Source organism: Venturia canescens, chromosome 4 (genome assembly GCF_019457755.1).
Source record: "Venturia canescens isolate UGA chromosome 4, ASM1945775v1, whole genome shotgun sequence".
In the NCBI taxonomy this organism is placed as follows: domain Eukaryota; kingdom Metazoa; phylum Arthropoda; class Insecta; order Hymenoptera; family Ichneumonidae; genus Venturia; species Venturia canescens.
Window position 1 is genome coordinate 17,729,260 of NC_057424.1, and position 13,021 is coordinate 17,742,280.

The window sequence follows — 13,021 nt, forward strand, 5'->3', positions numbered from 1 at the left end:
TATTACAATGTTTATAATTCATCACGAACGAACATCTGTCCGTGACGCACAACGATGAATTTTTAAAGGAATGTTACAAAGAATAGGAATCGACCAGCAATTATTTTCTACTATCGATTTCTCTGAACGATTAATACGAATTTCTTTTTTTTTTAATTTGTGTCCATTCGAATATTGTAAAAAAAAAAACAAAAATGCAAATTTTGCTCACCATTTTCCATGGCGAATTGCACAAATTTTGTTACTATTCGCCAGTATCTTTGTCACCGTAAATCGCAAATTCATTACAATCATTAAAATTGGTTCATGACATCCAGATACATTTACGATAATTCGCGTCAACGAATTCGTTGACTGTGGCGCTAATGCGTGATGAATCACTTCCCGAAATGATGAATAAATTCATTATATTCATTTTTAAACGAATGGGTGTATCAAATTAAGAATTTTCGAATTTGAAAAAAATTAATAAGCCCGAAGTGTATCATGCTCACAACAGGGTTTTTGCCTAAGTTATGGCAAAAGTGAATAACTTCTAAGCTAAGCATTGTTGCTTTCATGAAAATTGTTATTGGCATAAGGATAATGATTCCTCAGTTCTAAAGCAGATTCATGCGGCGAGAGGGTAAATATACGAACGCTAATAATTCCAAAAATCTAAAAAAAACAACTGCTATCTGACATTTTGCAAGCTGGAAACTTTAGTGTACTGTAGTACTTTTTTGATTATGTGATAATAAAATATTTCAACAATTCACCCATGCAGTATATAGTCGTTACAAGTGATGTTTGAAATGTTCACTATGAAGATAGCCGTATATAAAACACACGCCTTGAATATTGCTTATTTTCGGAGCGGGAAGGATGAGCTCAATGCGGGAAATTTGAATTGGCCAATGACCGGAGAGCGTCCATCGTGCATCGTGCATGTTGCAGCGCAGCAACTGAAAGCAAAATGTCCGCACCGCACACCTGATGCCCAGGCGAATAACAACGCTTCCGCTGAATGGTTGACTGATAGAATAAAGAAAAATCTAAGAATTATATCACTTGTGATTATCGGTACACGGATATATAAAAAAAATGTCTAGTTCGTCGTCTAATAATTATTACGAAAGCGATGACGACAACGATAGTTGGGTGGTGTTCTCCGATGATTCTACGGACGAAGATGAACTTACACTTCTGAATGGTGATGAGGAAAATGACGAAGATTCTACGAAATTCGTAAGGGTTTTTTGAGTGAACTATTTCAAATAGTTGTGAAATTCATAAAAACTTGCAACAACAATGTTTCGCTTAAAGCTGGGTCCCTTTCCCGTTTTCACGTACGATGTATTTTTGCTATAAGTTTCCCGCTCGTCACGCGAAATTGCGTTACCATAACCCTTAAACGATCGAGATCTAGATTTCCATCTCTTGAAAATCATGGTCAATATTTCTTCACCATCACCGAACCGAGAACTCAAATATTTTCTTATGGTCCTTTGAATTTTTTTTTCACTTCTGCGTGTCAAATTTGAATGAAATCAAATTTGCAATATGAAATGTGCCTTCCCCTTTACCCCATTTTATCTTTCCAAACAAAAGAATACAAGGTCAAGTCATCAAATTTTCTCTGACTCAATTGAAATTCAGAAAAAAATGGAATTCAATTTTTCAAATTAAATTGCAATCGGTTGTCATGGACATGAAAAGATGATTGTTATTTAAACATCGGAATATATTATGTACATCATTTTGAAGCCCTGAGTTACTGATATATGAAGAAATGAATGTGAAAAAAATAGAGGAGAACCTAAGAATTACATTGAGAATAAAAATTTATGCTGCTATACAAGCACTGAAACTATAAAATTACAATTCGATTTTTCAGGAAGCTTTCATAAGATTGTCCATGCGCCTGAAAAAGCAGTACAACCTACAAGAGGCTAGTGTTGCATTGGAACGCTGTGATAAGATATGGGACACGATGCAGCTTCTAAAAAATGCTCAATCGAGTTACAATAGTGTAGAAGAAGAGGAAGTTTATACAGACCAAGGGAAGGTGTCTTCGTCAGTTCCAACAGAAACAGTTCCTTACATAAAGTACCAGCCGACTCAAGGCAATGGAAACAATGCGTTGCCAAATTTCTATCTATCGGTGAAGAAACAAACGAAAATATACAATTGCGGGACATGTGGTAGAATTTACAATGAAAAAAGAGCCTTCAAAATTCATATGAAAAGAGATCACGGAATAGCTTTGCCAGGCTCTCCTCAAATTCGCAAACGTTCAAATAATTCGGAAACCCGACCAGGGCGACCGAAAACTCCTCAGAGTACAGACGCCAGCTCCGTTGATGGGGATAAAGGCCCTCGAACACGTAGATCAACTAAGAAAAACCCAGAAAGTGCAACCGATGTCTGCCCAATCTGTGGGAATCTGTATTTCTCTAAACAGAGTATGCTAAGGCATGCACAGGACGTTCACGGAATTGATACACAAATCAATTCGAAGAAGTTATTAGAGGATGATGGAGAATCTAATGAACCTGCCATTCCAACGACGTCGATCGAAAAAACGTCTGTGAAAAACGAGAACGAGCGGACAAAGAGGACTTGTCGATTGGGCGTTAACTATATATATACTCGTGCGCGAATAAGTAATTTGGACCGTTATATTTATTTTTGCATTATTTGTCAAAAGGAATTTGATGAAAAACGTGATTTGCGAAATCACATGAGTTCAAAGCATGAAATTGACATACCGAAAGGGCCGAAAGAGAGGTTGTATGGACTTTTCATTAAGGACTATGAGTCTTCGCGCAAGTATTTACAAAGAGTAAGCCGGCATGAAGAGATTAAAGAAAGCCCGCTAAAGCCATACGTTCAACGCGCTCGTGCGACATATTCAAAAAAATTGGAACGACCGAAACGAGCTTGTGCGATGAACACGTCTTACAACGAACTTACAAAGGAGGAGGAAGAAATTTTACTATGTGAGAGAGTTTCGAGGGAGACAAAATATCAACAGCCCGCTTCCAGCCACACCACCAAATGTTTCTTATGCAAAAGATCATGTGCTGATATAATACACCATTTGAAGGATTATCATCGAATAAATGAACCAAAGAGTGTTCTGCCACTGAGCGAAAAACTGTCAAACGATCAAATTCACGATGAGGTTGAAACAATGGAAAGTGAAGAGATGAAAGAGAAGAACAAATCCTTGAGCAAGAAAATTCCCAGTAATAAACAAATATCTCCGAACAAAACAAGCTCTCCAGAACAGTTGAATAATTCAGAATTAATTGATAAAACATTGATCCAAGGTTTTTACAAAAAATTAAAAAGTAATACAAAAGATGGTAAAACAGCCATATGTTTGATGTGTAAGGCAAGGTTCACGAAAATGTCGGGACTTGAAAAACATTTAGCGACATATATGAAAGATGGTGTGATACAGGAGCATGCATCTCCGTCCAGTAAATTTGCTCAGGAAAAATTATCGACGAGTATTCATAATGAGGGAATGTCGGAAGATCCTCTGAAATTGGATGATGCACCAAGCGTCCATAGTGACAATAGCTCCGTGAAACGAGAATCGAGTTCAGATGAAAGTTCGTCCACGAGCGACGAAACCCCTTTGTCCAAGAGGAGAAAGATCGAGTCTGCAAAAGCTTCCGAAGATATTGACAGGCTCGATACTGGAAGCGAAGAGAGCGAGGAGGAGACGGCAAAGAGAAAATCAAAAAATATTTTTCGTAACAATCGAGCGGAGGAGTTGAACGAGGACGGTGACAAGAACGAGAGTCTGGACCAACAGGACACCAGAAATAGCAGCGATCGCGATTCAGGTATTGGTATAAGTATAACAATAAAAAAACGTAACAATTCTTACGAGGTCGTCGAAAGGGATAATTGTTGCGAGGAAACTAACACAAAGGCGAACCAAAAACATTTCGAGGCTCCAAAGAACGATAATCTAATATCCTCGGACAGCTTGTCCGATATTATCAACTCGGATGATCGTAATGGCGATGAACTTGACGTTGATTCTCGTACTCGTGAAATTTTCGATCCGTTGGGTTACAGTGAGGAACGAAGAATCAATAAATCATCAATGATTTCTATCCAAGATCAAGACAATGACGATGACGATATCACCATTGTTGAGTGTACAGATCGTACTTTCACGAAGCCAGTAGTCGAGAGAATGAGCAGACAGCCAAACTTGTGACCCAGCTTTGAAGCAAGCACCAGGAGTCTCGGTAAAGTGCTTTCTTTGAAAGTTTTTTACAGAATTTTAATTAAAACGGCCTCGAGTCTCGTGCTTTACGAAAAATTATGTAAATTCTTATAAATGCTCGTTCTGCTGTAGGTACTATCGAACTGAGAGAGACGTGACTGTTCACATGACATACGAGGTGAATGCCAATATTTTTTTCCATTTTATTTGTGTTATGCATAAATATTCGCAGGGTCTTGATTTAAAAAAGTCAAAGTAACCGAAAGTTGAAATAATCTGATGAAACTTTTACTCCCTATGATCGCATAACACTCGAGATTACGTTTTTGTCTTAAGAAAATTTGATTACACTTATTCGTTTTAACCTTTTGAAGATGAGGATTAAGGATAATTTGACTGTTTACATTCCCGAAATCGAGTGTAAATTCGATTTCACCTTGACTACTCTCAATGTTTTTTCATTCGATACTTTTTTTTGTACAGATGACTTTAATTTTTGATGGCATTGGAGAAACAAAAATATAGGAAGGATATGACTAAGAACTAAAGACACAACAATTTTGCAGTTGTCATGAACGACCTTTCGCTGAGCCACAATGGTCGGGATTCCTAAAACAACTCTGCGTCGTTACAGGGAAAAAACCTTTGATTGATCCTAGATCTTTAAAAATAAATTTGCGATGCGATGACCTTTTTAGTTAGTTTTTAAGTTCTATTTCTCTCTCATTCTCTTTTCGATTCTTTCGATTTGTTGCAGCCGCAAAAGCCTAACAAGAATATGAAAAATTTATGACCTTTGAAAAATAATTAGCAGATGACTTCTTATCGTGCGATTCAAAGTTCCAGTTTTATAAGCTAACCAGTTTGTTGACTGTTTTCCCATAAGCCTTTACGTGTAAATATTTGCTATACTCGTTTCGAGGATGACCTTAGAAATGAGGAAAAACGAGCATTTCATTAAACTCAGTTCCTGAGACATAAGAAATGAGAATCTCAGACTGATGACGACGTTGGTGCACAGAAAAAAAATGTTATAAAGTTACGAAACTATTTTTTGAAAATTTTCAATCGTTTTTCTTTTGGCGCCCCGTAGATAATGATTTTGGGAATTTCGTATATCCAGGATCAAAAATTCAACATATTAAACCGAGAAATGAAATTATTCTACTACGTTTTTGTTTGTATTAATCCTTTAATTTCATTAGGTGTAAGATTCGTACAAGACCAAAGTTAAGTTTGCCGATGCAATGATTCGATGTACCTGGACAAGCAATGACAGTCATCCATGATTACGAATTTTCCTTATCGTTTTTTTTTCCATTCCCATGAAAATCGATCGGCTTTCTTTTGTAGACTTGCTTTGACTTATCATTTGATTTTTTTTCTTCTTTTCACGTATGTTTTTTCATACCTGAAGTCAGCATTAATAAAAATTTATTTTTTTGCTGCATCGTGCCAAGATTTTCTAAAATCATGTGGACTCAAATGGACGAATGCATCGAAGCTGATTTTTTTAAATTTTGTTTTTTTTTTAAGAATATACATTTATCTCGCTTAAGATTTCTATCGTTTATATGGTTCGATTTTACATCGACAAAGTGTTATTCAAAGTTTAGCTTGCTGGACTCGTGGACGAATCTCAAGATGGAACATGTCCACACTACAAAGAATCATGTTTTCTATGTTTTAAGTTTTTTGGTTTATTGAATCTAGCATATAAAAATTAAATTTGAACGAACAACGAGAGCAGAGAGAGAAAAAGAATCTTGATGGCAGAGAGGACTGTGTCGTGAGGTTAACATGAACATGTACATAAACTTTAAAATGTAAAAAAATACAAAATGTAATACGTTTCTTAAAAAAGAAAGAAGAAAAAACTGTCACAAATCTCCGGCGCAACTACACAACACAACTAACCATGATCCCTGCTTACGTAATTGTGAAAAAAAATTTCTTATATCCAACAGTATGAAAATAAGAAAACGAACGATTACGTTCAGTAGCAGATTTATGATTTCGCCGTTGCGGGTTTCAAACACAAAAGGTAACCGTCCAGGTCAATGTTCCCGCCATTAAGACTTGCTTCTTCAAGAGCCTTTTTCGACGCGGCAGCCGTTTGGAAGTTGATGAAACAGTATACAATGGGAGAGTTCTGTTTCATAGGTCTATGGATTGAAGTGATTTTGCCGAATCTAAGAAAAAAGATCATTTTTTAAAATATAGTGCAAAGATTTTTAAAATCATTTGAAATTTCAATTAGATTGCAATATGTGTTGTCAGAACGCAATGAAAAAACTTCTTATTCGTTCTTATTTTCTATCGAGCTCTTCTATCTAGCAATCCCGTTAGTGCGAAAAAGAATCTTGGCGTTCGAACAGTGCGAATTTCAAAGTCGCAAAAGAATTAAAAGAAAAATGTAAGAATTCGTACTTTCCAAATCTTTTAGTTAGCATAGCATCAGTCACATGTGATGTCAGGTTTCCAACCCATATCGCCATTTCGTTGATTGATGGGTCCGGTTTCACCACCGGAGTAATTGTTTTTATTACTTTTAATTCACGATCTGCCGATTCTGATCGTTGAGGCGGTTGAATACTGGGGAAAGAAAAAAAAAGATTACACATATGAAAATTGCGTTCGGAATTGTCGTTTCTGTCGCTTATTCTGTTATTCTTTTAATAATTTCGTAACAATTTTTGTTTCTTAATGAAATTTGATTTGCATAAAATATCGCAATACTAAACGAGGATTTTTCAATTTTATTGTTTGTAAAACTAAAATCAATGCATTATTTCATCTGCCAATACTTTTCTTCGAAAATTTCTATTCTCGTTTCAATTGAAATCGTTGAGTTTCAGTGATAAAATCAAAAAATTATAACAAGCGTTCAACTAATTGTTTTAAAATATCAATTTTTTTTCGAATACTTGTTTGCCATACATGCTTCTTTTTGGTCTCCACATTAACAGGGCACGTAATTCATCGTCGATAAATTCGTTAACATCAAGTTTTTCATATACAAGTAAATATTTTTACCGGGATAGTTTCGTGGCCATCGATTCTGGAAGACGTGATTCATTTCGAAGTTCTGGATTGTAATTAAGTGTTTTGGACAAGAGGCTCTCATTGCTTATCTCTTCTTCTTCATCGGATTGATAAATTTCATCATCGGTTGCACTTTCGGTACTGTCGTACGAGCTCTCATTTGTTGACATGGTTGTTGATAATAAATTTATTGCATCCTGAGTGGATCAATAAGACATGCACATGTAATAGATTATTATAGAATTGAAAAAACATATGTGGAGGTAAAATTCAAAACGAAAATAACCAAACAGGTTTCTTACAAATAAGTTTTTAGCATGGCAAAAACTATTTTTCAATGTAACGAATTAATTTTCAAAAAATTTTTAAGTTCGGATTATTTGTAAAATTGTATTTGAGAAACTCTTCGAATCAAAGTTGATCAAATTTCAAATGATCTCAACATAAAAAACATAGCTGAATTTCATTTCTTACCGCTGTGTTTAGGCATTTCTGAAGAGCCAAAATTGCATTGCGCTCGTTGAATCCCATACTGACCATTTGACACACTTGCATACGTCTCAATTCTCGTTTGGCATATGGACATTTTGGTGTTAGTTTCAAACAATTTTCAAAAGCAAGTTCAGCAGCTTGGTAATTCTGCATGACAAAAAATTATAAATAACAATTTTATGAGCTCCATTCATTAGCACAATCAGTTATTATATTATATAATTATCAATATAATAATTAGAATAATCAGTTGCTATAATTCTGCTATGATTTTTGAATCATTCACAGTATCATTGTCTGACACTTGTTTTAGATTCTTATGTCACATTAATATTGACATGTTTGTGTTTTTTCTTACCCCGAGGCCACAATAAGCTTGTCCTTCCCTACATTTGGCTTTTGCCAATTCCGCCACATCAGTGAAATGTTCACTGGCAAATTTGATGTCTCCCAAAGCTCTGAAAAGCAGAATCAAGTGGAAAAATTTGTGAATATGCATTTCTCAAATGACTTTATTATTCGATGCTGAAATTTTCTAAGAGAACTAAATTAAACTTACTTTTCATAGTCACCTGTACGAAGGTAGCAAAAACTACGATTTATGTAATGACGAGTATCTATGGGATCCAGATCTATAGCTCTTGACAAATAATGAATTGCCATTGGAAAGATGCCATTTTTAATCATTTTTAGGGCCTCAATGCCAAAACCTTCTGGTGTTTTATTGAATTTTACTGGCACTTGTTTAGTACCCTGTCAAAAAAAAATATCAAACAATTTTCATTTTCATTATGTAATTTTTCAATTCTTCATGTCACAAATATTTGGACAGTAATCAATGGTTAGATTTTACAATAAAGTGAAGCTCCCAGTGTTCAATGAAAAAAAATGTTCACATTTCTCTCATTTCAAGCCTTTGGAAATAGAATCGTAATGGAAAACTGGTAAATTTTTCAAATTTTTTTGCGACATATTTGGATTTGAGAAGAAAAAAACAAAAAAAACATATCATGCTTCGTTCAATGTAACAAAGATAAGAATTTGATCTTGTTTTACATTACCTTTTTGACACTCGTGAAACCATCAATGTCGTCAGGGATATTTTGACCGAACACATAATTCGTTTCTTTGTTCTTATTTTTGTCGTCCGTTTTTTTCATCATTTTAATAGTATTATTTTTACCAAGAATTGTGGACTGGACGAAAGCGGGCACTACCGGTGCGTCAATCAAAAAATTTATGTCGTTATCATCGCCTTGCTCGCCATTCTCGGTATCCAAATTGTCATTATTATTATTATTATTATTGTCGGCGGGAAGTTCGTTTTCTTTTTCTTGCATGTCCGTTATGATAGGGATTGTCAGTGTTGGTGTTGGTGTCGCCGCCGTCGGTATCGGTTCACAAATTTTCGCATCATTGCTTTCTAGCGAAGTCGGCTTCTTGGAAGTCGGGTTGGACTCAGCCGTTATTTTATTCATTGCTTGCTTAGCGTTGTTTTTTTTCTCCTTTTGCTTTTCTTTTTTGAGCTTTTTTTTCAACGCTTTTTCTTCATCGTTTATTTTTGAAGGAGTCGGCTGGGCCGCGGTTTCCACGGTTGTATTTGTTTCGGTTTTAAGGCTCTTTGGGACATAGGAGGCTTCTTCTCTTTGTTTATTATAGTTGCCGCATTTTGGAATGCTGCAACAATGAAATCTGTCTCGACTGCCTTCACCCTCATACGCCCATGAGAAGTGCTCACTGATGAATAAGTTTTCGATCTCAAAGCCTAGCAAATCAACGGCGAGTCTCCCTCTTGACGAATGACACATTGTTAAAGAATCAAGTGTGAATATTATGGCCTGTCACGAGCACTGATAAATATTTTTCGTTTTTCGCAAATCACGCTAGTTTTCACGGATAATTAGATGAACGGATGGGAATGCTTGACTCGTAAACTTTTGTTTACGAGTCTTATGCAATGCCAGTCTTGTATCGTTATGTTGAAACAAAAATCTACAAACAAAAGACAAGAATCTCAGCTCACCGGCATATACGAGTTATTACAAAGTCGCGATCGCTGTACAAATGAAATGGCTCGGGCTCGGTACATGCTGCTGTAAAAAGGTGGGTATGGCACCTTCGAATGTTGCTATTGCTTACCACCAGAGAACGACACGGTTGCCTTCTACTGCCCTTTTACCTTCAATTTCAGCGCCGCAGGTATATATATATCAATTATTATCGAACAGAAAAGTAGCATATATGTGTAGTAAAATGAGACTCTAAATTCAAAGTTGTTTTCTGGTTGTTTTTTTCGAATATCGAATTGGACGGTAGTAGTAAAAAAATATAGACCCGCGTTTTTATAAGCCTACTCCCCTAAATGAATCAAGTCTCGAAGTTTTGATTCCAAGATCGAACGAGTCATCGAGATAAGTCATGAAAATTTTTCTCATTGTCATACTTTTATAGATACGTCCTTATCAAGTTTTAAAGGACATTGTCAAGTATACAAAAAATTGTTAATATCTTGTAATCGATATTTATCATTAATCAATTTATAATTTTGATATACTTTTACTTGATATAAAGAAAAATAGATCAATTTATCCATCGACAAATATTTTTGGAATTCAAAAGCTCCCAGATTTTTTTACTTCAACGCTCATCCGCGAGGGTTTTGACGTTTCGAACCAGGATTTCTAGCAAACAAGTTCATGTATTCGTATATCTAGCATCCTTGTTCAAAACTTACCGGAAGTACCAGAAGTGGCAATGCTATCATAAAAAAAACAAAGCGGAAGGTTTTAATTGTGTTTGATTTATTACGAATATAACGATATAATTTTAAGACCATTCATCAGTTGTTCAGTCTCAGTAAAAATCTGACACTCGATCACAATATCAAGCATCTACAAAAATGTCCATCTTCTTTAGAGTTATATTTCTTGTATTTTCGCAACTGATAGAGTGCTTCAAAAATCATAGTACATTATTTACAATAACCCGATGAAATCTTTGCAATGTAATGTTTCAAAAACAATAAAGTTATTTTTTATCCTATTTTTGCTTTTTATATCTCTTTGTAAACTTAGCATCCCTTTAAACAGTGAGATAATCTGAGGGAACAAAGTCCCATGACTCGGTAGTTTCTTCAAGAATGGTTGAGGATACAACATCCTGATGAGGATAACACGGATGCCACCAGTCCAAAACTTTGAGATCGACAACGCTAGTTAGCAAGATAACCTGGGTTGGAGTTTTGGGAATGTAACTCGTACCAAAATTCAATTGAATTCGATGGTGATCGAAACCGGGAGATAATGTCACTTTTACTGTTTGTAGAGTCAGTCCCATTACCAATGGAACCATACCATATTTTAAACAGGATACCTACAGTTTCAAATAATTATTTAAGCCATAAATTTCCTAAGAACAATGAATGTAAAAAATAAATCACCAAAACAATTTAATTATTTTTCATTTTTGCAAAGATTTTCAATTTTACCCGTAAAATTCGACAGCCGTCTTCTGTGTTGGCCGACACATTTTCAGAGACATTAGAAGAATCTGATTTTTCATCATCCCAATTACTTTCCCCTCGACTCGCGGTATAACGATTTTTTTTTACCTCTTTCAGTTTAAAATAAAAATACCAGCGCGTTTTTCCTTTCTGCATAATATAAAATTAGAAAATGATATCAATAACTGGTCACTTCAGTTTTATATGGCATACAAAAAAACGAATAAATATTCCAATATTTGGCTTACTTTGTGCCACATGAGACAGCATTTTCTATTGACAAGCGAATGGGGTTCATCTTGCTGTGAAATAAGTCTGGAGCCAACTTTTTCACCTGAAGAAAAATACATCAGATGTAGTGCTCTGATAACACATGCACGTAAACCTTCAACCCGGACCATACAATCAGGACGCAGTCGAGCTGGTAAAATAGCATCGTGCCTATAATATCTAATAAGTAGATCAAAAAATGATTAAAGCATTCCAACTATAATTAATTTATTCTCAATTATTTTATCCATTAATTATATTATTGCATGTGAAATGAAAATTTCAATATTCACACGATAAAAGTAATAATAGCAAATTATTTGAACGAATTTACCTTTTGTAAATGTGGAACCAAAATTTTGCTGTTCTCACCACATGGTAAGAACTTTTGCAAATGCTGGCAAATTTACCAACAGCTTCAGGCTCTATGTACTCTGATATCAGAAACCACAAATCAAGCGGATAATCAGTACCTAGAAATCATCCAAATGTTTAAAATCGAATATTTTTTATTTTGTATAGCAAATTTTTATAGCCTAATAATATGCAGTGAGCCAGAGTTCTACAAAAAATACACAAATTAGTAGCAACAATAACATATCACAGAGTAAGGAGGGTGAGGCATGTATTGAGCCACTCAATGACTTTTCCAACTAACCTTGATCTTCTTCAGATAAATCTTTTGACTTAGATTTTCTTCTCGGTTTTGTATCTTTGACTTTTGAAACTTCTTCAACATTTAATATTTCGTCTTTCGTATGATGTGGACCTATTTGTTATGAAGAATAATGTAGAGTGAATTTTATTGTTGTAGACTAATTGTTGAATGGGTCCAAACGAACCTTCGCAATCTGCTACGTCCGTTCTGAAGGTCAAGGCTTTTGTCAATCTGCCGTGAAGTCCCGATGAAGCATTGGCGAAATCGTTAATGGTGACTTCGTTGTTCCATTAAAAACGTACAAGTTATTACATCAGACAAGCTTATAGATACAAGAAAAAGTTCACTTTTCTTGGTTACGTACCATCAGAATTTTTATTTTTGGCCATCTTCTTCGGGGCCATCTTCCTCCCTCGCTTTTTGCCCGATCCAGGCATTTTGAATATCTCATTGACGATCGCCTTACTTTGATCACACACATTTTCGAATTTTCTCTACATAGCATACAAATATTGGACGTTCTTTAAACGCAGCTGACATGCGAGCGGCTGCTCGACGAGTCGCCATCACTGCATACCCTGCTACCCTTCGCTGCTACCGACTGGACCACGTGATATTTGATAGTCGTATATTGTGTAAAAATCAGGATCCATGCGGTGGTGGTATGGGAGGCACTGGAATGATGAATTAAATGCGATTGAAGTTGGATGAAAAGGGCTGCTTTTTGGTTTCTCCGTTGCGATACTACAATTCTGGTTACAATAACTATGAGTCGGAAATCACATGACTCTCTTTACTCTCCTTCATAATAATGAAAAAAATG

At 35.4% G+C, this 13,021-nt stretch overlaps 3 protein-coding genes across 4 annotated transcripts; 1 reads left to right on the forward strand and 2 right to left on the reverse strand.

Moving 5' to 3' along the window:
• Positions 1 to 947: 947 nt before the first annotated feature.
• On the forward strand, positions 948 to 6,114 carry LOC122408809 (uncharacterized). 2 transcript variants are annotated; one of them, XM_043415863.1, is made up of 4 exons: positions 948 to 1,227; positions 1,877 to 4,253; positions 4,364 to 4,409; positions 4,715 to 6,114. In XM_043415863.1, exons 1-2 carry the CDS (start codon positions 1,084 to 1,086, stop codon positions 4,220 to 4,222), a joined length of 2,490 nt encoding a protein of 829 aa, XP_043271798.1. In that variant the 5' UTR covers positions 948 to 1,083; the 3' UTR covers positions 4,223 to 4,253; positions 4,364 to 4,409; positions 4,715 to 6,114. The 2 variants fall into 2 exon arrangements, with proteins under 2 accessions (XP_043271798.1, XP_043271799.1); XM_043415864.1 differs by lacking the exons at positions 4,364 to 4,409; positions 4,715 to 6,114 and having other exon boundaries at positions 1,877 to 3,839; positions 4,078 to 4,247.
• Positions 4,404 to 9,877, reverse strand: LOC122408811 (uncharacterized). Its single transcript, XM_043415868.1, has 7 exons — positions 8,830 to 9,877; positions 8,328 to 8,521; positions 8,127 to 8,226; positions 7,751 to 7,915; positions 7,268 to 7,473; positions 6,662 to 6,826; positions 4,404 to 6,423 (listed from the first exon to the last, which is right to left on the reverse strand). Exons 1-7 carry the CDS (start codon positions 9,574 to 9,576, stop codon positions 6,240 to 6,242), a joined length of 1,761 nt encoding a protein of 586 aa, XP_043271803.1. The 5' UTR covers positions 9,577 to 9,877; the 3' UTR covers positions 4,404 to 6,239.
• Positions 9,878 to 10,552: 675 nt separating this feature from the next.
• fsd (fates-shifted) lies at positions 10,553 to 12,930 on the reverse strand. Its single transcript, XM_043415872.1, has 7 exons — positions 12,563 to 12,930; positions 12,383 to 12,475; positions 12,199 to 12,309; positions 11,875 to 12,013; positions 11,519 to 11,720; positions 11,256 to 11,420; positions 10,553 to 11,140 (listed from the first exon to the last, which is right to left on the reverse strand). Exons 1-7 carry the CDS (start codon positions 12,633 to 12,635, stop codon positions 10,850 to 10,852), a joined length of 1,074 nt encoding a protein of 357 aa, XP_043271807.1. The 5' UTR covers positions 12,636 to 12,930; the 3' UTR covers positions 10,553 to 10,849.
• Between the last annotated feature and the right edge of the window lie 91 nt (positions 12,931 to 13,021).

Excerpts from the sequence above, each read along its gene's own strand:
- LOC122408809 (XM_043415863.1), top strand. The coding sequence starts at position 1,084 with ATGTCTAGTTCGTCGTCTAATAATTATTACGAAAGCGATGACGACAAC. Across the intron at positions 1,228-1,876 it reads ACGAAGATTCTACGAAATTC|GAAGCTTTCATAAGATTGTC; the intron begins GTAAGGGTTTTT and ends TCGATTTTTCAG.
- fsd (XM_043415872.1), bottom strand. The coding sequence starts at position 12,635 with ATGCCTGGATCGGGCAAAAAGCGAGGGAGGAAGATGGCCCCGAAGAAG. Across the intron at positions 12,476-12,562 it reads CAAAAATAAAAATTCTGATG|TCACCATTAACGATTTCGCC; the intron begins GTACGTAACCAA and ends GGAACAACGAAG. Across the intron at positions 12,310-12,382 it reads GGACGTAGCAGATTGCGAAG|GTCCACATCATACGAAAGAC; the intron begins GTTCGTTTGGAC and ends CATAACAAATAG.
- LOC122408811 (XM_043415868.1), bottom strand. The coding sequence starts at position 9,576 with ATGTGTCATTCGTCAAGAGGGAGACTCGCCGTTGATTTGCTAGGCTTT. Across the intron at positions 7,474-7,750 it reads AGAAATGCCTAAACACAGCG|GATGCAATAAATTTATTATC; the intron begins GTAAGAAATGAA and ends TGATCCACTCAG. Across the intron at positions 6,827-7,267 it reads ATGGCCACGAAACTATCCCG|TATTCAACCGCCTCAACGAT; the intron begins GTAAAAATATTT and ends TTCTTTCCCCAG.